This window comes from Stylophora pistillata, chromosome 9, assembly GCF_964205215.1.
Source record: "Stylophora pistillata chromosome 9, jaStyPist1.2, whole genome shotgun sequence".
In the NCBI taxonomy this organism is placed as follows: domain Eukaryota; kingdom Metazoa; phylum Cnidaria; class Anthozoa; order Scleractinia; family Pocilloporidae; genus Stylophora; species Stylophora pistillata.
The window spans coordinates 32,182,834-32,210,618 of NC_142527.1; the positions used below are offsets into that span (position 1 = coordinate 32,182,834).

A 27,785-nucleotide genomic window follows, 5' to 3' on the forward strand; every position below is an offset into this window, starting at 1 on the left:
TTCATTATTTCAGTATCGTGTTACTATTGCTAACATTACGTCGATCGCGCTTCCTGTGTTCACTTGAAGATTACACAAATCAAGTTTGGCTAAATTTTAGCTGAAACAACCTAACAAATTTCTTATCTGCTGATAGATCACTAGGTAAGTTCTGATATCCTCTAAGAGCTGATGCAATTGGCAATCGAGGTCAGGTTGTAATCGATAGAGTAACATTTTGTTGTGATCGCGTTGTGTTTTGCTATATCATGTCCGCGTCACATGCCATCAGCGTTTGTGACGATTGGGTTCCTGCGTTAGGTCAGGTAACGCTCGTTAAAATGAAACGTTTATGCAATCCTTTAAAGCTTGTTAGTATTAATTTAGTATTTTCAGTCTTGTGGGTACAAGAATGCAGATAAGTGCTAGGTGCTTATTCGTGTTCAATTGAACGGAGATAACTGTCTATCAACCGCGAATGCATTTGTGAAGGAAAACAATGGAACAAAGAAGCTATAGATCCACGTCTCTTTAGCCCAAGACTGCTCGATTTTTGCGTCAATTAAAAGCAAATAGGCAGGTTTTATTCTACTTCTTATTCTTCAGTTATTGAAAGCTTTCGATAGTCTTGATGCCTCTGTCATCTTGTGCAAATGTGGATCGAAAATGACCGAGCGTGCTCGTTCATTGCGCGAAATAGATTTACTACCAGCCGCCCTTACCCAACTTAGTCCGGTGCGTGGGTGAAAAGAAACGGGCGAGAGAATCAGTCGGTGCCAAAAGAAGACGAATCGTAAAGCCAGCATTTTCTTTTCGCCGGTTTCTTCTCACACTAGCGACATAGAAAGCTGGGAAGTGAGAAACTGCTGGCGTCGGATCGCGAAAAAGCAACATTTAACGCGGAAATAAGGGGATTCGAAACAAAAGTTGTGGAAGTTGATGCGAGTGCGTGAGGACCTGCAAGGAGTGATGGAATTCAATCTAGGGTACAGATCAATTGAAAAGCTTTCTGTATATTCAATATGTTGTTTAAATGATCAGTAAAGGCACTATATACCGTGGCATCTAGTTGCTCTGAAGAAGGAATAACAACTGCGCGAAAAGTCAGATTTTCAAAATTTCGCTACTGCGGTTAACCAACCTTTATCAACTTATTATTAATAACCAACTAATTCTATCTTAAAATAGAACGTAAATAAAATTATTGTTGATTTCATTCGATTCCCCCTCATCTCGACGTAACGCTGGCGTGGAACGTAATGTAACAAATGGCTCGCTGAACAGGTGGATATCGATCCACAAGTGAATTCCCCTCCTTGCAAATAAAACCACTGCAGATATAATCTCCGGCTTGTGGCTTTGATATACACTTCTCCAGACAATTCAATATTACAAAATTAGAATTAACCTCTTCAGTTGCGAGAGTTGATAGTGACATGTTTTTCGAAAGCATTTGACATGAGAACATGACAAAAGACAGCAACTACCCACAATTTCCGGAGGATAAAAAGGTCAAGGAGGCCTCCCGCCAATTTATAAGACTAGACTCCCACCCAGGCGGTGTGATTTCAAATTTCACCCACGAATCAGCGCGATCCCAGTGCGCACACCGCCCGACTCCCACCAAGCTCTGCTGCTCATCATACTTTTAGTTCGTCATTCTTCAATCTTTTTTTTACCATACCGTACCGCGGTTTGGTTTTCCCATCTCAGCATATTTTGGTGTTGGTCTTATCACATTTTTCTTATTACAACCCGCGCACCAATTGATATTGTCTCAGTAACTATTCTATAAATCAATAAGACTTAGTTTTTCCTTTGTAGAATATCTCAGTCATGGCCCAAGGTTTGAAGGTTTTTGGGACTCACTCAATCTTGATTTGAAGTTATGCGCTACTTCAGGTGGTTGCATTGTGGTGTCTGGATCATAATAATTACGTGTGTCGTGTTCTTAAGCATAGAGACAGGTAGGTTGAAATAAAACTAGAACGTCCCCAGTCATCTTCAAGGCATGTTGCTACATTTTGAGGAAGACAGGGAAATAGTCAGAGAACGAAAGGGAAAAAATGCATCATGAGAAATGGCGGTCGAAAATTGCATCTTCTTGATACGAAGCTTGTCAGTAAATTCAAACCCTGAAGTCAATTCTAAGCGTAGTCTCTCACTCCTCTCTCCCCAAAATAGTATTTTGGTGACCTGGTCTACTTACTTTGTTCTAGATATCGTCCAAATATCATGACGACATCCAAAGATTACAAAGGATATCTTTTCAAATTACTTAACCGTCGAATGTAGCACATGGAATTGGAGAGAAATCGCGTTTCGAAGGGCGAATTTTGAAAGAGTCTCTCCTCAACAAAAAAGTATTCAAAACAAATCAGAACAGCTGAACAATATTCAGATTTCCGAACAGATTCCACTTCGTCGATAAGACTGATCTTTCTTTTCCCCTTATTTTAGACGCAGAGGAGCGACCGAATGCTTCATGTATCAATAACACAGTATGCTCTTGTAACGAAGGATTCAGTGGAAATGGAATCAACTGCAGTGATGTAGACGAGTGTGCGTCATCATCTCACCAGTGCAATATGTCTGCAAACTGCATTAATACTCTTGGTTCCTACAGATGTAACTGTTCAGCTGGGTTTATCGCTCATGACAATTCTTGTCTTGATATCAATGAGTGTGTGCAAAACTTACATAGATGTAATGCGCATGCCTCATGCCTTAACACCGCTGGATCCTACAATTGCAGTTGCCACCAAGGATACGAGGGTGATGGATTCAATTGTAATAATATTGACGCATGCGCATTGGAGACTGATAAGTGTCACTCGAATGCGACCTGTTTGAATTATCAAGGATCCTTTAAGTGCTCTTGTAAAACAGGATTTACCGGAAATGGCTCTAACTGTGAAGATGTTGACGAGTGCTTGCTGAATACGGATGCAGGCTTGACCGGAAATGAATCCAACTACACGGATGTCAACAACAGTCTGACAAAAATCGATAGATGCCACTCCAACGCAACTTGCATGAACACGCCTGGTTCTTTCCAATGTACTTGTAGATCAGGTTATACAGGTAATGGTGTTGACTGTACGGATATCAACGAATGTCAACGCGGAGAACATAATTGTCATATTAATTCTATGTGCGTAAACTCAAATGGTTCGCACAGCTGTATTTGCTCACCAGGTTATCAAGGAAACGGCTTGGATTGTAGTGACATCAATGAATGTACCCAAGACAGTTCTAACTGCGGTGAAAACGCGAACTGTCTGAACACACAAGGGTCTTATAAATGTAAATGCAACGAAGGTTTCTTCGCGTACGGAAATTCCTGTAAACCCTACGACAACTGTATGTCAAGCTTGAATTGTCCCACAAACGCAAATTGTGCAGAATTGAACGGATCCTTCGTGTGCCAGTGTAAAAGTGGATTCTTTGGAGACGGTTACAATTGCACAGGTATTTTTTAATGGAGCACGCTTGGCAATGTGCACTTGCTTCCCGCGTGCATCAATCTCGTTCTCATTGGTCACGCTCCCTTGATCCCTTCGGACGGGGACCCCACCCTCAAAGGATTGGGGGAACGTGACCAAATTTGATGCTCATACTTTGTTTAAGTGGAAGGGTTGTTGATCTTTGAGAGCAATTTTAGACTGAGAGTCGTTAACCCCTAACCAGAGAATCACTACGGCCTGTTAAGACAAAAGAAAACGAGTCAAGGGTTCGGTGACAACTCATTCGACCCCTAGGCACGAGAAAATTTGAAAAGGTGAGGAGAGTTTTCTAAACCAAGTAGCTATTGTAATAATGAAACAAAACCAATTTTTACGAGGTGGTTGTTAAATCTGACAGTTGTCATTTTTTGTCTACTTTAGATGAAGGCCGATCTACACTGAAGACAGCGGAAGCAAGGGTCACAAAGGTGCAAGCTCGGCAGCAAGTTATCATTGGTTCAGTGTTAGGGGCTGTGGCTTTCATCATTGTTGCGGGATTAATTGTCCTTTTTGTCAGGTAGGCAGAATGATTTTGTCGCAGAGCCAATTTGGAGCACTTGAGCAAGTTGTCTCGTTTTTGCCGAAAGGGAGTAAGTTTTTAAAAATGCTGTGGTGCTGCGTCGGTGGGGGAATATTACAAAATAACGTGGTTTTTTCAAATGAGTTGATAATGCAGATGTGGCCGCTGTAAACAGTTTCTAAAGCAGACGTTAGCAGCGTAAGCCCTTTTTACAGTGCGAAAGACGAACGGCTACATCCGAAAGTCAACTTTAGATACTGTTTACGGTCGACAATTTACATTAGAGAGCTTAAGCATCGGACGTTTTTGATTCACGGACGTCAACCGGAAGTTTAAATATGAGCTTCGCAATCAGTACGCATGTGCAGACGTTTTTGACGTGAGGTCGCAGACGTGAAAGTGGGATGTTTGCCGTGCGTGTTGTTTCGCTCTGTTTCCGGACTGTCTCAGTACAAGACTGACACCATGTCTTCATTTTCAATCGTCAAATCAAACCCGTAAGTACATTGTAGGTTTCATAAGAAAGTAGTTTTTTATCTGCACTTAAACAATAACTTTTAAAAATGGGACAAAATGTGCCTAACTTCGTGTTTGGCACAAGTTTCCGCAGGTTCTGTTACTTGGTTTTGTTTGATCGTGAATTCCTTTTTGTTTGTCGCCATTCTTTTAGTTATCCTACGAGCAGAGGGTTTTTCCAGAACAGGAAAAATACTTATATAATAGCAAGTTATCTTGCCATGTGTTTGTTTTTGTTATTAGTTGTTTTCTTTTTGTCGAGAGGTTTATGTCGTTGCCGTATTTCACGTTCAAGAAAGTGCATTAATTTCCCCGCCATTAAGCTTTTTATTTTTAGTGCTGAAATGTGATCGACTATTTTATACAGCTACTACCTACAGTAACACTCGCTTCTATCTTTTTTCTTTTATGTAGTGGGCCTATGGAATGGTCTGAACAGCACGACGTAGCACTAATGAAAGAAGTCAGAGTGCAGAATCCGTTTAAAGCAAAGAAGAAAACGAGCAACCGAGCGCAAATATGGCTGTCGATCGCAGAGGCGCTAAGTGGATTACAAGATCCGTTATTCAAGGATTCAATGACAAAAGGATCAGTGCAAGATCGTTACGTTTTGGAGTGCAGCCCCTTTATTCGATATAGCATCCGTGTAGGCGTTGAAGTCACGTGGATTCAGTAGATCATGATTCCACTGACACAGTTTGTGACCATGTATATCGTAAATATAATTCATCACCGTATTTGATATCATGCTAAGTTCAGGAACCGGTCGGCCGAATCGTGCGAGCATGTCGCTATATCGGCAAGGAAACGACATTCGCCTGAGCAAAATACATAGCCCCTCTAACTTGTCGGCAGTGGTTCTCTGATTACAGTGGAAGGTGTCCGGTAGTCGAAGCGCATCAGCCAGCAGTGGAAGGTCCTTTTTTTCAACTCTAAACTCGGACTTGCACTCAGGTTCCTCGATACTCTCGATACTAAACCTCGCGTATTTTTCGTACGAAAACTCAGGGTTTTTTGACGAATTCTCTTTCAGTAATAGCAACAGTTCCTCATCTGACACCATTCCTTGGTCATGAGCGATTAAAAGTGATTTTCTCACATCCTTTAAATACGGCATGTTGCAAATTACGGCCACATTTCCTTTGTAAACAATGACCAAAAACGTGACAACTGTGATCAGCTGTCACGTTCGTGGTGACGCAGGTGTCCAGCTTAAGTAAAAAATTTCGCGCCTAAAACGCCGTTGTCGATCCAGTCTCCCCCGGTATTCTGACGTCCGTGACATCAAAAACGTCTGATGCTTAAGCTCTCTATTATCAACTTAGTTGATAAAACTTAATTATCATCCATATTTTGCTACACCGGTCGCTCGTTAGTGATTAGCTAGTTGTTGTTAGGACGGGTTAATTTTGGCAGCTGGGATGCGCTTTTAAGACCTTTTTCGTTCAGTGCGAGGATTTTAAAACAATAACGAATGTATCATCGTGCAACGGGGGAAAATTTAAAAAAAAATGGGTTTCGTAAAAATTATTGAATTATTGAAGGTTCGAGTATGTTCTTGAAAGGCGTCATGGCACTAAATTTGGACTTATTTTCTAGCAAAGTGAAAAATTACTTTTACTGGAAGAAAAACACGTAATGCTTTATTAGTTTGCCAAGACGATAAAACGTGAAACTAGACAGATTTGATTAAAAACGAATGAGCATGTTGTGAATAATTAGTGAACAATTGAAAGGATTGACACAAATCAAAAAATAGAAGCGTGAATTGATTTTAGACTGAATTTTCCACAACGTACAAACCTGGGCTTAGGTCCTTGTAGGGTGTACAGTAAAGAAAAATACATAGGAGCCCTATTCCCATGTTTAACATTCATTATTATTGGCTCGAGAAAATTCACACACATGGTACAACCACAGAAGAAACCCGGAAATTTATAAGCGACAGTTTCGATTATAGAGAAACAATGCGGCTGAGATGTGAAGTATTTCTTATCTTGACCCAGTTTCAACATTCTTTATTTACGTTATTTGCAGATTAAGGTGGAAAAAAGAAAACAAGCCGATGATTCGTCATGCCAGCACGGTCATGGGCCATATTGACGAAATTATGATGGAAGAACAAACCGACAAAGCACTCGATTGTGTATCTGTCGGATCTTCCCGTTTCTCCATTCCAAGCCTTCACCTTTCAAGTCTAAGCATAAACAGAATACACAAAAAAGACGGTCATTTATGACGACATTGGATATTCTTTTGTTTGCGGCTGTTTTAAAAACTTCCTGTTCTTCAGTTGTAATTTAAACGAAGCGAGCAGAATGGCAAGTAGATAAATTTTTCCCTAGTCTATTCGAGTGGGGTCATCTAATACCCTTTGTTGCAGTTCCTATGCGGTAAACATGTCTTTCAGTGTCGCGATTGTGATGTTTGAATGATTCTTTTCTTGGGTATCATGTGTAGTCTTAAACGGAAAAGCAATTCAGTAGTTTCACGACATCTTTAACAAAAATCAATGTTGATATTTCTCTTACTGTAGTCTTACGTGAGCATACCTGATTACAATAACGTACGTTGTCACGGAAAAAGGAAAATTTTTGAACACGAATGCGAAAGACGAATTTGTCATATGAATAAAATTCGTTCATGAATCGCAAACTGTTTCATCTTTTTTATCCTTGTTGCATTTATTGTTGTTTCTGCGAGTTTTTCCTTTTTTCTTCCATACGCCGAACTAACTTTTTTAGTAAAAATTAGTTTTATAAGTGACAAGGAAGGACTCAATAATTGACGTACATTCCACCTTAATTGCTGCTTACCTTTAAACTTTTGATTTATTTAATTTATGACATCTTCATTGAAAACACGACGTCTTTTTCCGCAGCTAAATATAATAATACGACAAACAAGGGAACTCCTTGTGACCTTAGTCTCCGCGGAAACAACCTTGGCTCTTCTTGGAAATGGAAAGGAAACTGAAAAGTTGTTGCAGCTGGGACGCATTTTACGGGACATATAACCGAAGTTGCGATATGAAAAATCCTGGAAAGTTTCGTGAGAGCGCTTGAGTAAATAATTCAGTATATTTCCTGTCCAAAGGATAAATTATTCATTACGGGACTTTCCCTCCGAGCAGGAACATCTCGAATGCTACACACTTCATCTCACACCCCTTTCAAAGAGAATCTTTTCCAAGTTCAAGTTGAAGAGTAGGCGTCCAGCCAAAAGCATAGGCATACGAAAAAGCCAAGAAGGTTCGTCAGCGTTTCCTGAGCGCATCATCACCATTCACTTCCAGGTGTCCACGGTGTTTATGCAAACAGAATCGAAATACACCACCTCAATTTAAGATTATAAGTAACTTTCATTTCATGATGCTCGATCGTGTAATGACTATTCAACAGATATTATTTCATTCTTGAATAAAGAGGTTTTCGTATCCAAGGTAAGCCGGTGTTAGAGACCCATTGTCTCTTTTGTAGTCGATTCGCTGGGGTTATTTGTTTGGGGGATTTGAGCTTAACTGTTGAAAAAAACTCTAGTAAAAGCGAAAGTTTTGACTCTTGGTTTTTTTATCCCTGTCAAAGCGGCAGAACATCGCCTGTCATTGAGCGAAGGGATTGGATCGCTGCCTCCTCAGTTCGCTTGCGATTAGAAACTGTGTTGAGATATACTAACGTCATGACAGAACACTATGGGTCAGCGGATTTGATCATGAAAACCCTACGCTGTATTCACAACATTTAAATTGGACAACTCTACTAGTCATCAAAGTTCTGTGTGAAGACTTTTAGCACTTTTAGCAAATATTAAAAAATGTAATAATATGAAAATACACGGGAGGATTGTACAATATTTTCAAGATACTTCATTAGTTTGTCATCAAGAAGAACCAAAGAGACATCTGTATTCTTTAATTCTTTTTCCACACCCTTTAACTTCTAATAGAATTTCACTTTCTTTTAGAAAATATAAGCCTTTTGTTTAATGACGTTAAAGCTTTCCGTGCGTCAATCGGGGTTTAATTTTGTGTTAGACAAGTGACTGCTTTTTTTCCGGGAAAGGTCATGGTCCAGCACTGATATCAGAATATTTAAATAGCTACCGACTATGCTCGGTCAAGTCGACAGCTCTACAAGAAAGCGAAAAATGGAGAACCAGAATGTAATTGAGCTGTAGTTTGCTTAATTAGGGCAATTTTCTGCTATCCAGGGAAATTTTCAGCTCCTTATAGTGGTGTATTAAGCTCGTGTAATCCTCAAAGAGTCCCACATGTAAAGCGGAAGTCAAAATTAGCAGCGGAAGTCATTTACTTAGAAATAAAGGCACCTGAGGCCTTACTCTAAGCGGCGTTACAGCTTTGTTTCAGCAAAACCTTACAAGCTGTATGCTATCACAAGTCATGAACGCTGTAAGAATAAGATGGAAGATAGTTGTAGCCTTTAAGAACGTTTAAGAGACGTCAGTAAACAAGATTTGGAAGATTCAATCATATTTTAAGGGATTTTTTTAACGTAATAACCTAATTTTAAACTATTAATATGACTCACATGACAGTTTCGAAAGTACACGCCCACGAAGGGAAGCAAATAGCTGTAAGGTGCACTTGGCTTGTATACCTCATTTCACTTAACAGTGTTACCACAGCCCCTGGTGTTGCTATCTAAAGATCTGCCGCGATCTGCTTCAGCCGCGATTTGAAATTTCTTGGCCATGAGGAAAATTGGCATATTGTTAGTATTGCACCTCGCCCTTTTCTTCTACGACGTAAGTACACTTTATTTGACTTAAAGAAACTCGGAAGTGTACGAGTTAAATTTTTTGGCTGATTATTAGCGAAAGCAATAATCTTGTAGAGATATAATTTAGATTCAAATAAGTACAAACAAGCACAGAAGTCAATTGTTAAGCATTTGAAAAGCACGTGGCCTTTTTTTCTGTTTGCAAAATACAATTTCACATTTGTATTAGTTCATTGCAAATAGGAAGAAGGAATGAGCAACTGTCGAATTAGGTACTTTTATTTCAATCATCATAAACTTTCCCCGCTTGCACGACGATCATAATGACTTCAGATTGTTTTGTGCGTATCCATATTCTTAATTCTCCCCATCTGGATTATCAATATATTCAGTCATACTGCCTAAAGTTAGGAGAATGTTGTCATGATATTTGAAGAATTGCCTGGAGTGGCCCACACACTCGGGATCTTTTCCTTAAGAATTCTTGCGGTAGATATTCGGCTTTTCGGAGCAGGTTTCCAACACTCGCGGTCGCAGCTTTTAATAATACACGATTCAGTAAAAATTACAGCAAAGAAAAAAGGGTAGTTAGACGAACTGATCAATTGAATTTAGGGCTGAAATGCGGAAAAAGATGTTTACTTTAGCCATAGTAGCCATAGATTTTAATAATCCTTACCTAACAACAAATTGTGTAGAAACTGAAAGATTGTCGATGACATGAAATACAAGAAGGATTACAAGAGGGATTTTTTTTGATCGGCCTGAACAAAGCCGTTTTAGCAAAAAGGTTCACTTTCACCATGCTTTTACTGGAATTAGCGGATCCCTTCCACTATGTTCCCTTCTTTCAAGCATCTAGCTCGCATTCCCCCGCCAGGTTGGTTTTTACCCAAGTCCTATCGACATTCGGTTTATGTAGGCTTTATAACTGCATCTCTCTACCATTCCTCACCTCTCTAAAACGAAAGTCTGGTCCCGTGAAAGGTTAGCAGTAAAATGAAAGGAATTCTTTCGGAAGGATCGAGGCCCTGAAAACATCATACAGACCAGCTTTCTTCCGCGTTTACTTGCTCAGTAAATTCTCGAAGACAGTACATTGCGACTGTTAGATTTCAACCTGTTATGACCTCAGTGATTGCATTATATGAAGATCTTACGTGTTGAACATCATTACTCTGTTTGCTTTTGTTAGATCATTACTGGGTGTGAGGTGATATGCAGCTCTGGCGAGTATTTTGACAAAAACACAAAATGCTGTAAACTCTGCCCGGCGTGTAACCCTGGGGAAGAGTATACAAACCACTGTGGACATAACGACGCAGGGGAAATAACGGGTGTTGGGTGTAAACCGTGTCGAAAGGATTTTTTCCAGGACATGAAATCTCACAGGCGTTGCTCAACATGCCAGTCGTGCAGAAGTGATTATAAAGTAGAAATAGCAGCGTGCACGCCGAAGAATGATACTGTTTGCGCTGATAAATGTCCTGTAGGGTAAGATATTTGATTTTGTAGCCTGATCGTCCGGATGAGGGTAGTTCTGGGAAGGACTGTTACGGCATTAGTGACTGACGGTAGTTCATAAAACCTATTTAGGGAAGTCTATTCTTAGTTAGTGAATCAGCACCCCAGAGTCCGTTGTTGAAAAAGAGAATAAGATATTTAATTTAAAAAGCATGTAATACTATCCCAAGTACAGCAACATGCTCTCAGCCCTGTCCAGTCTGAAGCATCATTTGTCCACTTGCCTACATTTCAAATTTGCCATCAAAGTTTTCCTAGTGTATGATATTTTTGACCGGTACCCACCGTGGCATGGGAGGATATCCATTGGTTACAATGGAGGGAGGGCTCCTTTTCTCTACTGTTAACTTAAGTCAGTCGCGCTGTTTGTCATTAATTCTACTTGAACCTGTGCCAGCTTGCGTTGAGACTCACTGAAGACTTCTGCTGCTGCAGTATCAGGCTTATGATGCGATATCGTGCTGGTTTCTTTGTAACAAATCCTTGTTTTGTCTTGTCTTGTCATAGGAAACGTGAAGATGATGGAGTATGTCGTGCGATCCCGACTGCTACTGTACCATTGACAACAACAGTTACCTCACCACCCACCGCAGCGACGACGAAACAGGTCCCCAGCGAAAAGACTAAGACAACGCTGCCGTTAACACCGTCCACACCCACTGATCCGCCAGGAACTGAAACTGATAGAGATCCAAAAACCTCACAAAAGGGTAAGTTAACCCTTTACACCCTAACATCAGTATGCATATTCTCCATACTGTTCTCTATACATTTCTTCAGGTGCTGACAATAGTTCTCCCTTTATATCGCCCCGTGTGATCCCCCCTGGATCATCCACTCACCCCTACCCCCTCTAGGCGATAAATAATGGCTGCTTCCTCAACATGAGATTCCTCATAGCCAATTATCATTAATTTTCATAGTAAGTTCTGAAAGGCGCTTTGGTAAACCAGGCTGGATGGTTTTCTTCTGTCTGATGGGGTCTTTGGTTGGCACCACCTTACTCTTTGTGGCATTTCGCAAACGAAAACAAATCAAAGAATTGTGCGGCGTGCCTTGCCGGAGGTATCGAGAATTGCCGTCCGATCATGATGTCGAAGGCGGTAGTTCGTCGGCCCCCCTGACATCAGAAGATCACTACGCTGAACAAGCACATAATGTGACAAGTAGGTTCTATCAAAAATGCTTAGAGCTGGTGTTGTTTGAAATCACTATCAATTGTTTGTCAGTTATCTGCGACGCAAAGGTAACATGCGTTTTCCCGCGTTTGGTTCCGATAATAACAGCGACAAAGGTGGAAAAACGAGCAATCAATGCCAGAACAAAAATTGCAAAACATGAAGTCTTTGAAAAAAACAAGAACACCGACAACAGTTGACAAGGGTGAAAAACATATAAAAAGTGATAGAGGGTGGGAAAAATGCAAATTATTAAAGACTGGAGCATTGGATAATGCAATTCAAGACTTTTTATTGGCTTAGCCATTATGGTATATGAGCCAATATACCATAATCTAATATCTGTACAATGTAAAATCCGGTTACTTCCTACAAAATAAAGTCAAGATAGTTTGTCTCCTATCTCGGGGGCGTTTTTTTTAATAAAAAATTATTCCACTCGCGCTTGTTGGATATGAGATGATTATAGCGAACGAGGCGCGTAGCGCCTCGTTGGCTATCTATCATCTCACATTCAACGCGCGCTCGTGGAATAATTGTTAAATAGACTAAAGCTTTGCAAATATTTCCACGATTTAATTATCATTCGATTAACTATTTTTTAGACGGAGCGGAACCTTTCTTTCCTCGAGACGAGGCTGTGTCACCAGCATTATTGTCACCCTTTCCCTCTACTGGTGAGTACTTGTTGTTTTACTGTCACGAAGTATTACTAAGTCATCTGTCGTTGGACTTATAAGATTCCAGTATGTAGATTTGAAGTGATCTCTTTTGTAATCTACATTTATTTGTCTCCTTTCTTGGTTAGAACTAAGACATCCTGGGGTCGGACAGAAGAAGGAGATCGATGAAATGCAGTGTGCCTGTCGCATAAATCCATCTGGTAAATTATCAACATTTCATAATTGCATGTCTTAAACTGCCCTCCTAGACGTACCAAAAAAAAGAAGTTGAGTAAATTTTTGTGAAGCTCTTTTGTCAAATTGTTTTCTTATATCGACCCAGCTGGTGCATGGATCCGAAGAAGAAAAAGATTTTCCTCCCAAAAAACATACTATTTCAAACTTAAGTACCCTCTCACTTTCAGACCAGCTCATGGACGAGATGGGACACTCTTCATCCTCCGAAGAACTGCAGTCTTGCCTGCATGGAAGAAACACTCCATCTGGCAAAAGTTCCTCAAACCCTCCAACCCCAGGAGTTTCCTCTCGCGATGGTGCTACACCTGTTCGTGGGGTGTCACCCGTGAACAGTGGCGATCCCTTTTCATCGTCTTCGTCGTCACCTTGCTTTTCCTCTCGTAATTGGTCGCGTAATCCGAGTTACAACTCCTCATCTTCAATAAATGAAACATCAAGTCATTCAAGTTGCTTGTCGCCTGATCGTTGTCCTCCATTGCCTCGTTCCACATCAACTTCGCTACGCATGACTCCTCGTGGCCAGTCCCCTAATCATTCATGTAATTGCATAATATCTTCTACACCTTCCCCTTGTGCAACACCTCAACGTGGACCGTCACCTAATCAGTCTTCCATTCCAAGCACCGAGGTTCATTCCGCGTCTTCGGAAGAACCAGAAATCTCTAATCAGAGTAGAGATAATATTCCAATGAGCATCGAGGCCTGTGATGAGAAGCACGAAACAGCAATCGCACCGAGAAGCATAAATAGTAGCCCAGCTAGGCAAAGCAAAGAAATCAAGGGTAACGCTGGTGGATGGAAAAAAGGTAGAAATCAGAAGAAGGATTTGGTTTGTTCTTGTGTACAGGAAATGGATCACGAAGACCTTACTTCGGCGGGTATAGACCACTCCAAGGGGGTTGCAAGCAGAGAGAAAGATCCACGTCTGATCGCTACTACTGGAAAAAGTGCCAACCCTGTCACTGCAGCAACTATCGGGAAAGGACGGGAGGACGAGATTGGACGGAAGAGCATTAATACAAACAGTACGGGTGAGTTGTCACAAACCTTGTTTATCTTCCTCGCTTTCAAACGGAGGGGAAACCCGAAAAGTATTGGGTGAGATAAGCTTTAAAACCCGATGCACACTGATCGCGGGTGACTACGATCACAAACTTTTCGTTGTTAGGGTACTTAAGCTCTCCATTGGTGTTAATGGTGCTTCATTCAGACAACTTAGCCCAGGAAATGACCTGCGATGACTGGTATTCCATACTGCATGCTTTTGAGGGAGGGTAATACTCCTTATCGCTTTGTGTAAATATAACCGGAATAAGCCGCTTATTCCTATCTAATTCGCCAGATTCTGGCGTCGATAGGCCCCTTGGGTCCTAACTTCAGTTAATTTTGACCGTGTAATCATCAAATGAACTTCCTCAGTGCTACAGTCTTAAACAAGAAGACGCGCTATAAAAGGAGCCTTAGGTCCCACTGGACCATTTGTCAATCAACTGTCGTGTGATATAGAACTCTTAGAGTGAAGTCAGCTTGAGCTACAGCTACTCCAAAGCAGTGAACAGCGGGCGCATTCCTCGAAATTGTTTTATGGCTTCATCAAGATACAAGAATTTTTGAGATTTGTATTTCCTTTCTCTAATAGAAACTGTCTTTATTTGTGGCGGTAAATTTGAGATCGAAGTAGGTGGTTCGCACGTTACCTCATGCCACCATGCTGGTGGAAGTAAACAATAGATATCTCATTAGCTCCTTTTGTTCGTCTACCAGCATTAAAATTTGACCCGCACACGTCAACGGTGAGTGAGAAATTAGCCTAGGTCTTCCCAGGGAAGACTTCCTTATGTAGCGTGCCTTCGTGTTTAAGATGTGAGGTCAGTAATCATCTTTCTTTCCGATAGGACCTCATAGTAACTTTTACAGCATATGACATCTGACATACTTTTTTCTTTCTTTCTTTCTTTCTTTCTTTCATTAGGTGAATGTAAGTATAAAAAGATTTGCCGCAAACACGAAGCAGAGCATCGCTGTCGAGGTATGTAACTCAAGCTTTCCTTTAGAAGTCTATTATGTCATTCCATCGCTTAAAACATCAAGCAAGAAATTGAGCGTGAATAGTTTTGAACTTCGATTAACGAGATAACCAAGCATTCGAACAAGAAAAAGAAGAACCCGAGACCTTCGGATTTTGCGTACCGATGCCCCATCACGGAGCTGCAAAGAACTCGATGGCAGGTGGGACCATAACTGAAGCTGGCTGTTTGCAAAATGAATGTCGCAAATGAATCCAGTATCAGCATCATGGTCTATAGGTCGACATAGAGTTCCCTGTGGCTCAGTGTGGCATCAGAAAGCATCTTTCTTTATCGTCCCCAAGTAAAGGAGGAAATGAAAACTAGATTTGCTAACTTGCCTCTGGCGCTTGGCTTAACAACAGTATACTTCGACTATGAGCAATATTAGTAAATTGATAATGATACTTCCCTCTTTTCTTTGATCCCAGATTGTTGCCCACTACCAACTGATTCCATTTTTTCACTCATCAACAATGATCGGCCCTGCCTCAGAGAAGAAATATGTAGAGAGCTTAATAAAAACAGCGACTATAAAGATTTGGCTATTTGCGGCAGAGTGGAGGCTGAGGTGAAAGAGCTGTATGAGGGTAGTCCAAATCCCGCGGAGCGTGTCTTGGATCGACTGAAGGCAAAGCGTCCACAGCTGAAACTTAAGGAATTCCAGGAAATGCTAACAAAGATCAAACGCAATGACATAGCGCACATAATTGAGAATCATCATTTATCATGCAATCTTTGTATGAAAAATAGTTTCGACTCAAGGAATTAGGTTTGTTGTAATTATTAGGAGACCACAAAAAGCTGGACATTTTTAAATAGGTTTTAGTTAGCTGTACCATAACCAAAAACAAAGGAACAATAGAGAGCTTTTCAATTGATCTTCGAACGGAATCCGTGATTGCATTGGTTTTGAATACAAGCCTGTGCAATTGGTTTAGAAAAATCCCCCCCTTCAACCAATCACATCCAAGCTAGAACTAATAACGATCTAGTCAGTTCTGCCTCTCGGCGTTTCAGTTTAATTGCACTTTGAAATATTAAACTTTGAGTTTCTTCAGATGAAAATATTTCTTTTTTCTGATTGCTGACTTCAGTAGACCACTTTCATAAATGGCTGCCGGATAAATATTCTTTTGTTTAAATTTAACTTAGCCCTTCTGGCCTCGTTCTCCTGTACAAAATTCAATAGAATACATTATCTCAAGCGAGGCCAGAAGGGCTCACTTAAATTTAAACAAAAGAATACTTATTCGGCAGCCATTTATGAAAGTGGTCTATGGTTTTGTTTTTACGGCAGTCAAATGAAATGCACTCTATTACGACCAATTAGAAAAGAAGAGAAGAACTATATGACACTGACACTTGTACGGGAGAAGATTCCAGACCCATGTTTGGATTTGATTGGTTGGGAAGTTTTCTTCTGCATTCTAAGCCAATCATTGCAAAACTTAAGCAAATTCGAAAGAATGAGTGATAGAACACCTTTTTGAAAACCTTCCGTTAACTTTCACCAATTTAATAATCATGCATGCTGACAAAATGAGTTAAAATGTGAAAAGACTTTATTTTACTTTTTTGTAAGTGTGTAAGCTCGATTCCTAATTCTAAATGGGAAATTTTTTTAGATACTTCCATTTTTTATTTGAAAGGTTTGCAGCAGAAATGTCGATGCCGTCTTGAAAAAGTTTTAATTCGTTTCGTGCATAGCTTTATGAGTTATACCAATACGGGAGAGACTTGTTTATATTAAACAGTAGTTCGTAGCGTGAAAACGTTAGAAAATGTTAGTTTTCGATAACCATCTGTGCGATAATCAAGAAGTTATTGTTTCAACTTAAATTAAAATATTTTAACTGCTCTCCACTGCCGGCCTTCTAATTACGTCCATTCTCCACATCACTGTCTCCCTTGATCCTTCTCGACTCCAGTCCAGCCTGTATCTCACCAACAGTCCTGACGTCACCGAAAGGCTCACCCCAGACTTCGCACAGACAACGAACCAGATAGAAAGTTTTAGACTAGACTGGTTTTGCACCTGGGAGGGGAAAAACTGCATCTTTGGTGGGGATAGAAACGTAGCAGGCGTAGTGACTTATAGCCTGAGGTGATCACGTGCTTAAATTGGGTCTCGGTTAGTTTGAAGGTACAAAAAGCGGAGGAGCGAAAAGTAGCCATGTCTCGTAGGTCCTGATTTTTCTTTTCAGTGACTGACAATCTGCCACTGGCCTCATGATCGAATATTGGCCGAAAGAAACGCGAGAATTGGGAAAACACTGTAATGTCTACCGTGTTTTAATTTTTATAATTTGGCCTTCACAGTCGTTAAGCTATAATACATGATCGAGAAATTAAAAAGCTTTCTCAGAAAAGAACCGAAAGGTTCACTGTTGCGTAAAGAATTTAAAATGCGTTTCATAATCTCAATAAATTGTCTTTATTGGTCGGGAGAGAACCCCTCACCCAAGGGGGTATAGGAAAAGGCCCCGCCCGAAAGCAACCTCGTTCTCAGGGCCTTTTCCCGTTGTTAGGGGTGGGGCGGGGGTGTGGCGGGATCTTTCCTTTTCTCGCCCCTCCCCCAACAAATGGAAAAGACCCTGGGAACGAGGTTGGACCGAAAGGATTACCCTCGGCTCAAAACTGACTAACCTAACAGGATAAGGATTACACGGGTAGAGTTTAAAAAAAGGGTGAAAACAAAAAAGCTGTCGGCTGAGTGTTTGAATGGGAGTATCGGATGAATTATTCGACGTTATGTCAACTTAGCGATGGTCTTTCTTCATTTATTAAAAGTGCTTCTATTTTATAATCATGATTTCCAGATGTGAGAAAAAGATTATAGGCATTTAATTATTTACAGCACGTCCATTTCCGGTATTTTTTTCTTTCAGTTTCTTATAACCGGTAACACTTGTTTCGGTTTCAATGATCTCGTAAGATACGAGATCTTTCTCTGTAATCAAACACTCTGCACCCGCCTCTAGCTCCATGTCATTTAAGTCGAAGCGATGCGTCCACTCGTTTTCCTTCCCCGTCAAGACCTGAAACTTTCCAAGCAGAACAGGCAGACATTCTTCTGTTTTGTCATCGATCTCGAACAGGAAACTCTTTAAAGAAACAGCCGAAATTTCTGATTCACTGCTTCTATCCACAATACTAGCAATGAGAAGGACGAACCTATTAATATCGTGAGAGGGCATCGTTTCCCAAACCATTTTCTCATCGTGCACACTCGGTCGATCTAAGCCACTCTGATGCGAATGCCAAAGAGCAACGTGTTCCATGCCATGATTTCTACTAATATAATCCTCCATTTGACTCGCATATCTAACGTCTTGATGAAATGAAAATGTTGTTCTACGACAGAGCCGACCGGGTCCAATAATGTGGTGAATATTTAATATATTTTCAAGACCGTCATGAGATCTTTCCCACAAACCAAACGCGTCTCCCCCGGTTTCTAGGGTTGGGTGCTTCAATACCCAGCTAAAAATCCTTTTGATGTCATTTGCTTGAATAAAAATGGTAAAATGACGGCCACTTTGCGAAGACATGTCGGTATGTAACACATCTTTCAATGAGTGCGGACTATTCAAGAAAAGAAACAACAGTCACAGGATCTTATCATGGCGTGACAGATCTGGTGAAAATCACACAACCGGGTTCTCCCACATTTCCTTGTCTGTGTAATTTTAACATTAGAATCAAGAGTCATACATTGCTTATACTTTGACGATTTTCTTTAGATTATCAAGCAAGCCTATCCTATGGAACCTGCCTGCCTGATTCATTACATCAATCCTATTTCACACACAAAAAAAAATTGATGAAAACAGAAAAAAATTAGATAGACTCAGGAACGCCAGGTTTTTAGAGTGAAATAACAAGCCTTTTCCTTGATTAATGAGTGGTTGCTGATTTGAAAAAAAAAATACATATATAATAAGCGTTGAAGAGTGAATTCAAAACAGCAAGCCATCTCTTTTGAAAGTGAAATTTTTACATAGTTACGACTTTCTCGGAAATGTTTTTATTTTAGTTGACTAATTTGCATATATTATTTCGAGGTCACGTTTCCGAGAAAGAGCGGAAGAAACTGTCTGTCAAACTAACACCACGATATATTCGTTTACCTCGATTCTTGGAAAGATGTAAACAACAGAAGAATTCACCTTCGTTTATCAAAGCGCCTGAGCGTCGCATTTGCCTGAGAATTGAGCTAATCTCTCCTCTACGTCGTCACTGCTGCTCTTGCTTACGGGGAAACAACACGAATTGCGTTCTCTCGCACCAGTATGGCAAATTCTCCCTTTACAGCTTATATATTTGAAGAAGATCGTCAGAAACTTAAGAGAGAAGCTGGTGGAAGTGGAAGTTTGTTTGGTCAGTGGACGAGCACGGGTAATCCAGTGGTTCATTATGCAGTACCTTCCTATGTCGATAAGGACACATCTGTAAGAGTAATTGGTGAAGAACTTTGGAGTCGCTACAGGCTGTGCCATATCGGAGAGTGGCGATCAGTTAGTCAGTACAGTGGACGGTCTGATCATGAAAGAAGCCGTCTTCGATCAGAGTTTAATGGTGGAAACCCCAAAAGATTTCTTGTTCTTGATGTGGACACAACTAAAATATGCCCTTATCTATTTGAAAGCGAAATTCAGATGGGAAGGGGTAATTTGGAACCACTCGATGGTGAAAACCCATTCAATCGTTCCGATGTCGACCCACTGAAAACAAGAAGACAACACTATCATTCGCCAGAACAACCCACCACGACGCAAGAATGGGGTCGGTCTCAGCCCAAACGTCACGAGCTGCAAGAAGCTGTTACGAGAAGATATCAGTGGTACTCTGTTGCAGGAGGAAATGAAAAATTGCTAAAGGTCCTTGAAGAATTCAAGAAGATTGCTCATCAGGGGGAGGTGAATATGAGCCGAGACACTACTACAGAAAACATGATGATGTCGTTTATAGAAAAACGTCATAGACACAAGTGGCAGGTCAATTTTCCATCCACGTTTCCCACTGCGGGAGCAGTTCTAATTGAAAACCCAGACTCGCGAGGCGGTGGAACAGACCATCGGCAGGCTACCAATAGCAAAGTAGATCAGGCAGTGAGGAACATGATTTCCACTATCCAGTCAACTTTTTCTTCAGGAAAAAGATATTATAGGAACTGATAAGAACTTATAAAACAGTGATAATTACATCTGCATGTAGGTTGTATCCGGACAGATCAAATTTTGATTTTTCAATTTCCAACAATGATACGATTTCTGGAATTTATCCTCGTCCCAATCCGCCTGCCTTAACCATAATGAGAACACGTAGCTTAAACCTAGGTCACACCGGAACCCAGATTTAGAAAATTAAGAAAAGTTTGTGTTTGATTTTTGTCTGTAATAGAGATGCACACTTAGCGTGCCGAGGTTGGGATAATCTATAACAGTTACAAATAATTGATTTAAAATATCACAACAATTAAACGTTACTTTTTCGCTGGCTGAGTGAATTTCTTGGATGTTTGATTGTTTTAACATCTCGACGATGTAACTCACGCCTTTGTGCACGGAAAATTAAAGTAATTATCAGAAACAACTCATCACAATAACCCTTCTTTCAATGTACTTTACAACTTTTCAAATTTTTCTTCTTTAGTATGCGCTATTCATTACTCTCTTTTAGGCTAAATTTATTTTAACGAAAAACAACAAGTCCTGTAAAAATATCATACTTTTAAAATACGATAATATATGATTGATTACTGAATTGAATATCCCCAGCTTTCTTTCTTTCCTTCTCTTGCTCAGCCAGTTGTTCTCAAATAAGATCAGCACAATACCATTGGATGTCGATCATCGCTTAATGATGTTCGGCAGGCGCCTCGTTCTCTTGAGGAATATAAATTTATTTCTTTTTCTTTTTTTTAAAGTAGCTTTACAGTTATTTATCACACAATGAAACGAACGCTATAGTTCCTGATGCGGGTGAAAATCGTAGAAAATATCATAACTACAATGATGCGTTTTCCTATAGATATCTTAAGATGTTAGACAGTACAATGTTTCTCGCTCACTTTTACAAATCATAGACGGTCAGTCAGAACTGAACCCAGCAGTAACCATATACACAGAATTATGCCAATTTTCTACTCCTATAAAAACCAATATGAGTCAGTTTGATTGGAAAGCATCAATTCTGCTTTTGGTTGCAAAGAAACTCATCGACAAGATCACCGAGCATAGTCGCATTCATGACAACCTCTTGCTTCCTTCACAGTAAAGCTGAAAAATCCTCCAGAACCTTGTTTGTTCATGTCCACGGCTATAGCCTTGTCATTTGCTGGTCTTGAAGTGCAAAGCTTTCCATTGGCAGGGTTGAAGTACATTTGTTCTTTGTTTGTCATATTCTCCATATTGTGGCCTTTTCTGCTGTTTAAGAGTTGAAGCTTTTGACCAGATTTAAGGCTCAAGTTTCCTTCGACGAGGCTATTATGATTACCTTGGTTCGTTTGGAATCCTCACTGATTACTACAGGAGCCAACACCTATCCTTTAGGATTTGATCGGTCCTAAATCTTTTCCCGAAGGTGCTATGCTGATTATAATTTATATGACAATGTTACGCGTCAAAATTCCCAGAAAAATCGGAACAAACTGTTCATATCAATTGCTCCGCCCTCTAAAACATTTTAAATGACAGGTCTCCTTTGTCATAAGGTATTCTCGGAAACTAGAAAGCTGTTCTTTGTGATCATACGTAGTTCTGCTATAGGTAATCCTTCTAACAAAAGGGATTTTTCTATACATGAAATCTCATCTCCGTTAGTTCTATTAGCAAGGCTCCCCCGAAATGAAGTTTGCCACAGAAGGCAAATAGGATCTGCTAAATAGAAACAAGTTCAAGAGAGTCAGCGGTCTGAGTAAAAACGTGCCAGCGCCAGCTTGGATAGACTTGTTATGTTTTGTTATGAGTTGCTATTCCTCAACCGTCATTGTTCACTAATTCAATCCGCAGTGTGTATTTTTATTTTTCTTTCACTGGGAAAGACTGTCACGCCTACTGGAACTGGAACAAATAAGAAGCCCACGGAGTACATTTCACTCTAATTTCGTCCAAAGGTGAGTTTACAAAGAATTCAGTTGAACTAGCAGGTCAAGGATAACCTCGAACTTAGTTTTTTAAGCCATTTTAATTTTGATCTTCATCAGCCGCTCAAATATTACTTTCTGGATGATTTTTTTACGAAAAACGTGTAGAGAAATCTAGCGTATCCTTAGAGCTTCATCGCTCTTCAACACTGAAATTCGAATGCATGGCATGCGTTTTCTCATGATATCAACTTTAGTATTTTTTTTCACTTTGGGGAGTATCTACATTAATAGCTTCCTCCATAGGAAGGATTTCGTTATCACAACTTAAAGAATACAGTCATTTCTATTTTTAAACAAGTATTGACTCCAATCCTTTTGTTACCTCTGCTGTGTATTACCTTCTTTTGTGGGACTTGGAAAATATCATTTGCTTCTGTCTTATTTTCTCAGCGAAGGTAACTAAGGAGTCAGCTTAAATGAGCGAGGAATTGGAAATCAAGATATGGGATTACCGAAAGCTGAAAATCTGCAAAACTCTCGGAGGAGGTTCATTTGGAACAGTTTATTTAGCAAACTGTGTCGAGCCAGATGGGACCAATCCAGTTGTGATGAAGGTCATACACAACTCGGTTGCTATGAGAGATGACTCAAGAAGGCTTTTCATGAAGGAAGCCGTATTATTAGCAAGTCTCCATCATAAGAACATCGTCAGAATTTATGGTATTTGTTTAAACCCCCTTACGATTATCATGGAGTACGTGGTTTTTGATTTTGAGCCTTTTCAAAGAAATAGGAAGGTCAGTTCTTTAGATGGATTTCTATCGGAGATCACTGGAGTGCCCCAATCCGAAGAACATCGATTTGAACAGTTCATTTCAAAGATAGCAGTTGATGTCGCCAGAGGAGTCGCTCATCTTCATGGCCAGAACATTGCTCATCGCGATCTTAAGCCGATGAACATTTTGATCTCTAATCAGCATTACTGCAAACTTCAAGACAGGTGCCAGATGATGAGACTTAAAGCAGAGAGACCAATAATATGCAAGCTGGCTGATTTTGGCGAGAGTCGTTCTCAGTGGCTGCAGACAAACGGGCTCAGGGATCCCGACACTAGCCAAGTATTCAGAGGCACAATTGCTTTCATGGCGCCAGAGATTCTGTTGCGAGAACCAACGGTACAAGGAAACAAACTTACCATGGACGATTTGAAAAAAGTAGATATCTGGGCGTTAGGAATGGTCTTTTACTGCCTGATTAATCCGGCTGACCCATGTCCATATGAACGAGATGGTTGCAATCACTTCGTGGATATTATGAAATTTCAAAGACAAAGAAAACTTCCATCCTTTGACCCAAAGTACGTGGGCAAACAGTCTTCAGCTTGGAAACATGTTAAAGATGTCTTTCATGCCTGTACAAACTATGATCCCCTCAGAAGACCAAAAGCTACACAAGTCCATGCTATGCTGGATGCTTCTACCGGCTCCGGTAACCACAGCAGTCTAAAGACAAGTACGTCTCTCTTTAATTCAATTAAAGTTAAATTTCAGAGGGCAGCTTTAGTTGCTTTGATTAACTTAAAAAAACACCTATGCTTTGTAGCTAGGGACCATTACCACCACAACTGGTATCCAGATTTCAAAGCTAGGCCATCGTTACTGTTATTATCAAGGATGATGAACAAGTTATTTGCTTTGATTTTTTTAGCATTTAGGACTTTTTTTTGCTGTATTTATCTACTATAATGAAATGAATTGCTGGCTCTGATTTTGCAGATGTGGTGCACCTTAATCAAGGATTGTCCAGCACCAGCCAGGGAACTCTTCAGTGGTATGCAAGCACACAGGGGGAGTCTGATGTTAAATACATTCAGGAAAAGCTAAAAGCAATTGCCGACGGTGAGGTGGACATGAGTCGCAATAAAGACTCCCGGGACCTATGCATGAGATTCCGGTGCAGTAAAAAACAGTGGCAAGTCCGTTTTCCCGCGAATTTTCCAGCCTCCAACGCCAGCTTGTACGTTGATGGATTGTTTTACACCATGGTTGGGGGTAACACTATAAAAACGTCCGCCAGAGAGCTGATATCAACAATAATCCAGCCTAAAGGTGCGTTGGTTCATGATGGTGCCGCAAAAGTGATAGCAGATCAGTGGTACGAGAACATTCAAGGAGAGGCAGCTCTCCGATATGTTTTAAACGAGTTGGCAAACTTTGCTGATAGTAAAGTGAGGATGAGTCGACAAAAAGACACCCATGATGTTACATTAAGTTTCACGCGCTATGGAGATCACTGGGAAATCAGGTTCCCATCCGATTTTCCCAGATCTGAAGTAAACCTCTCAAATGGAGATTTCTCTAAAATGGTGGGTGGTGACAACATCAACACCGCCGTCCAAGCTATGATATCAGCAATGATTCAGGCGCAACCAAAACGGGCTGGTGAAAATCTTGTACCAGTGACACGGATGAGTGTAGAGCAGTGGTACGCTGGTGATCAAGGAGAAGCAGCTCTTCGATACGTTTCACGAGAATTGAGGGACATCACTGACAGTGAGTTGGGAATGAGTCGCAAAAAAGACACCAATGACATCACGTTAAGACTCAAGCGCAATGGACAACATTGGAAAATCGCATTTCCATCGAATTTTCCCAAATCTAACGCAAGCTTGTTCAAGAGCGGAGAATTCTACGCAATGGTCGGTGGTGATCAGTTAGAAACTGCTGTCAGAGAGATAATCAATCGCATTAAAACTCTCGATCAGCCATCAGCAGACATTTACGGTCCCCCTGCGAGCGTCACAACTGAACAGTGGTATGCTGGACACGCAGGAGAGGCCACTCTTAGATATGTTTTTGACGCACTGAGGGAAATCGCAGAGGGAGAGGTCAAGATGAGCCGCAATACGGACACTCAAGACATCACCCTGAGCCTTTGCCACAGAGGAAGAGAATGGCAAATTACCTTTCCTTTTAATTTTCCGAAATCCAATGCAGGCGTGTCCACGAATGGAAAAGACAATAAAATAATTGCTGGGAATACTGTTGAAAATTCTGTTAGCGCTTTAATCAATCACATTACATGTGCGTCTCCGTCACACTCAAATATTGCATCTGCGTTTCCATCACACTCAACTCTGCTGGGAGAACAGGAAAAGGGACTTTGCTACATACAGTAGTTTAAAGATCTCGACAATATGGGATCTAGAACATTTCCGTCATACACGGTCTAAATTACTTTCCAGCGAAGAGACGCACCTTAATTTCATTAATGACTTCCAAAATCGGTGAACTGTGACATCCTTCAATATATTAGCATCTAGTTATTTTTACTTCTTTGATAGTAAGTGTAGTGCGACTTCTGGGACCATTCGCATCAAGCCTGTTTCGTGTTTGCCCATTCAGGGGATTTCAAATCCCCCGATGAGTGGGCAACTACGAAACAGGCTTGTAAGGATGAACTTGTAGTTTATTTGTCTTTTTCCTCCCGTAATATATACATCGCTCTACTTCTATGTATTGAGCACTGTTTCGCGAAAGTCAAATTTTACACTTTACATATATATACAACATTAAGTGAGTAGAAGGAAACACACATGTGATGATTCGCTGCAACTGCCTGATGAGTGCTTAACGCACGAAACTCAGAGTTCCAGTGAATCGTGTGTGTTTCCTTCTAGTCACTTAATGTTATATACCGCTCTACACAAATGTGTATTGAGCCCTTTTTAACAGTGCCAGCTACAGCTCACAATTAGTATATATATACATAAACTGAAGGACCACTCTGAACAGAGAGCTTAGGACAACAGCTCTTATTTCTATGGTAGCGTATTTTCTTTTGCTTTGTTTTGTTCGTTTTTATTATGGTGTAATTAATTCTAACAGTTCCAAGAAAAGCAGGAACAAATTGTCACACTGATTGCATCAACCACCATTATCCGTCGAGCACTATACGAATATGTCTTCGCAGTAAGAAGCAAATAAGGTAATTCTTTTGTTAAGGAGCCTTTAGCGTGCGGGGCAAAAGTACGACACAATTTCCAGAATTGCTGGGAATGTGTTTATCGTGTCTTATCAGCTTGACGTGACGCCGTTTCTAAAAATGGAAAAGTTCTCGAGTTACCAGTTTTGATACTTTCATTACAGACAGTTGGTGACCTCATTCCCAGACATAATCGCAGTGGCATCTTATTAAAACGAAGAGACTCAAAGAACTCCAAATTTAGAACATCACCCCGCCGCAGTCATCGCTAGAGCACTGAACAGCAATGCACCTCTCGTCAGCTCTCTCTATTACTTGCCGGTTGACCTCCCCTTTCTTGTTCAGGACAGTCCTAGAGATAAACTAGTTCTCAGTTTTGAAGACTGTTCTACCCTGTGTCATTAAATATTTTTCAGATTTTCTCTCCTTGATCTCTTTTTCATTTTAGTCAAAACATAGGGTTTCCATGAAATAATCTTCAAAGAGCAGATTGTCAATGACGAACGTGTCATTTCGTAGAAATGTTTTCGTAAGTTTAGCTTCATATCAAACACTTACCTAGGATCCAGCTGTGAAAATATTCCAAGAAAACACACAATCAACTACCAACTTCATCTATATTACCTTCTATCTTTAGCGACAAGGTTTTGAAGGCATTCCCAGAAAAACACTTAAAAGTAAGGATATTTTCATGCTTAATAATACTGACATTCACCCTGTTTGTTCACCAGTAAGTTCTCCTTTTTTAGATTTCGTTATTCGATTACAGTCTCCCAAATATTTTAATTTCTTCCGAGGACCCTCAACAAGACTCTGAATCTTGAAAACATTGTCTGCCTGCGAAATTTATCGAAGCTAGATTTTCCACAAGATTACTCGTAAAAAAATAATGTAATAATACAAATTTCGTGAATTCATGGCAATGTGTGCATGTTTACAACGAGTTTATTCAAAAAGAGCTTTCGCATATTAATTGTCAACCCTGACTTTCACATTTTACAAAATAGATCATGAAATCACGACAACTAAGCCTAAGCAGTAAATACGTTCAAATTGAATAACAAACTGAAAATTGATTAATATTTTAGAAACGTTACCTGAGATCAGTTTAGTGAGCAGGATTTTGAGTGGGATCTTCGGCTTTTAACTTAACTTAAGCTATAGTTCTGCGGCTCGAGATCTTTAATGTAAACAATCCTAACGCTCATATCTATATAGAATTAATTTGGATATATCAACAAAGTTGAAATGGTAAATTGGCCACCGTAATGATTACAAAAGCTGACGTTTCGCGCGTTAGCCCTTCGCTCCGACTTCGTTACTCCCACCGACGCAGCCCCCAACAGTTTCTTTCGAAACTATCAGCCTTTATTCATCTATATAGAATTATCGATTGTGTAGATGCTGTACACTGTGCTATTATTCAGAAGTTCTATATGAGCCTTTTTATCGTGGATTACTGTGCGTGTTGGACGTCATCCCTACGTACACGTTAACAGCTTCCTAATGAAAAAATTTCAATAGACAACACTTTCTCTGAAATCGTACAAACTACTCCGCTGAAAATTAAAAACACATTCGTACCATTCTGATAACAATTATGTCAAGATGACAAGTCTTACACACACGTTTAGTTCCTTTACGATTCAGTTCTCAAAATGCCATTTATTCGCCACAAGGCTCTGAACAAGCTGACTGAGTTGATCCGAATGATACAGACCAGCAGACCCTTTCATAATGGTAATGTGAAAAAAAAATCC

General features: G+C 40.3%; 4 protein-coding genes across 8 annotated transcripts; all 4 read left to right on the forward strand.

The window, feature by feature from the left end:
• The first annotated feature begins 34 nt into the window (after nt 1-34).
• Nucleotides 35-8,959, forward strand: LOC111336161 (uncharacterized). Of its 4 annotated transcripts, XR_015991598.1 has the most exons (6): nt 35-144; nt 1,804-1,946; nt 2,440-3,450; nt 3,867-4,002; nt 6,559-6,842; nt 7,403-8,959. XR_015991598.1 is itself a non-coding variant. In XM_022942200.2 (5 exons), exons 2-5 carry the CDS (start codon nt 1,868-1,870, stop codon nt 6,758-6,760), a joined length of 1,428 nt encoding a protein of 475 aa, XP_022797935.1. In that variant the 5' UTR covers nt 35-144; nt 1,804-1,867; the 3' UTR covers nt 6,761-7,176. The 4 variants fall into 4 exon arrangements, 3 of the variants coding, with proteins under 3 accessions (XP_022797935.1, XP_022797934.1, XP_088589007.1); XM_022942200.2 differs by lacking the exon at nt 7,403-8,959 and having other exon boundaries at nt 6,559-7,176; XM_022942199.2 differs by lacking the exons at nt 6,559-6,842; nt 7,403-8,959 and adding an exon at nt 4,936-5,258.
• Nucleotides 8,960-9,107: 148 nt separating this feature from the next.
• Nucleotides 9,108-16,814, forward strand: LOC111336149 (uncharacterized). The gene is made up of 9 exons (XM_022942184.2): nt 9,108-9,285; nt 10,456-10,754; nt 11,292-11,494; nt 11,708-11,950; nt 12,568-12,639; nt 12,771-12,845; nt 13,050-13,913; nt 14,855-14,911; nt 15,380-16,814. Exons 1-9 carry the CDS (start codon nt 9,232-9,234, stop codon nt 15,718-15,720), a joined length of 2,208 nt encoding a protein of 735 aa, XP_022797919.1. The 5' UTR covers nt 9,108-9,231; the 3' UTR covers nt 15,721-16,814.
• A 2,275-nt stretch (nt 16,815-19,089) lies between these two features.
• Nucleotides 19,090-20,460, forward strand: LOC111336153 (uncharacterized). Its single transcript, XM_022942187.2, has one exon. The coding sequence runs from the start codon at nt 19,244-19,246 to the stop codon at nt 20,126-20,128; it is 885 nt and encodes a 294-aa protein (XP_022797922.2). The 5' UTR covers nt 19,090-19,243; the 3' UTR covers nt 20,129-20,460.
• Nucleotides 20,461-21,919: 1,459 nt separating this feature from the next.
• LOC111336148 (uncharacterized) lies at nt 21,920-26,451 on the forward strand. Of its 2 annotated transcripts, none has more exons than XM_022942183.2 (3): nt 21,920-22,068; nt 22,492-23,553; nt 23,817-26,451. In XM_022942183.2, the coding sequence occupies exons 2-3, from the start codon at nt 22,518-22,520 to the stop codon at nt 25,217-25,219; spliced, it is 2,439 nt and encodes an 812-aa protein (XP_022797918.2). In that variant the 5' UTR covers nt 21,920-22,068; nt 22,492-22,517; the 3' UTR covers nt 25,220-26,451. The 2 variants fall into 2 exon arrangements, with proteins under 2 accessions (XP_022797918.2, XP_088588585.1); XM_088732459.1 differs by having other exon boundaries at nt 22,497-23,553.
• The last annotated feature ends 1,334 nt before the right edge of the window (nt 26,452-27,785 follow it).

Excerpts from the sequence above, each read along its gene's own strand:
- LOC111336161 (XM_022942199.2), top strand. The coding sequence starts at position 1,868 with ATGCGCTACTTCAGGTGGTTGCATTGTGGTGTCTGGATCATAATAATT. Across the intron at positions 3,451-3,866 it reads AGACGGTTACAATTGCACAG|ATGAAGGCCGATCTACACTG; the intron begins GTATTTTTTAAT and ends TGTCTACTTTAG. Across the intron at positions 4,003-4,935 it reads TTAATTGTCCTTTTTGTCAG|TGGGCCTATGGAATGGTCTG; the intron begins GTAGGCAGAATG and ends TCTTTTATGTAG.
- LOC111336149 (XM_022942184.2), top strand. The coding sequence starts at position 9,232 with ATGAGGAAAATTGGCATATTGTTAGTATTGCACCTCGCCCTTTTCTTC. Across the intron at positions 11,951-12,567 it reads ACAAGCACATAATGTGACAA|ACGGAGCGGAACCTTTCTTT; the intron begins GTAGGTTCTATC and ends ACTATTTTTTAG. Across the intron at positions 12,846-13,049 it reads CTGTCGCATAAATCCATCTG|ACCAGCTCATGGACGAGATG; the intron begins GTAAATTATCAA and ends TCTCACTTTCAG.
- LOC111336153 (XM_022942187.2), top strand. The coding sequence starts at position 19,244 with ATGGCAAATTCTCCCTTTACAGCTTATATATTTGAAGAAGATCGTCAG.
- LOC111336148 (XM_022942183.2), top strand. The coding sequence starts at position 22,518 with ATGAGCGAGGAATTGGAAATCAAGATATGGGATTACCGAAAGCTGAAA. Across the intron at positions 23,554-23,816 it reads CCACAGCAGTCTAAAGACAA|ATGTGGTGCACCTTAATCAA; the intron begins GTACGTCTCTCT and ends CTGATTTTGCAG.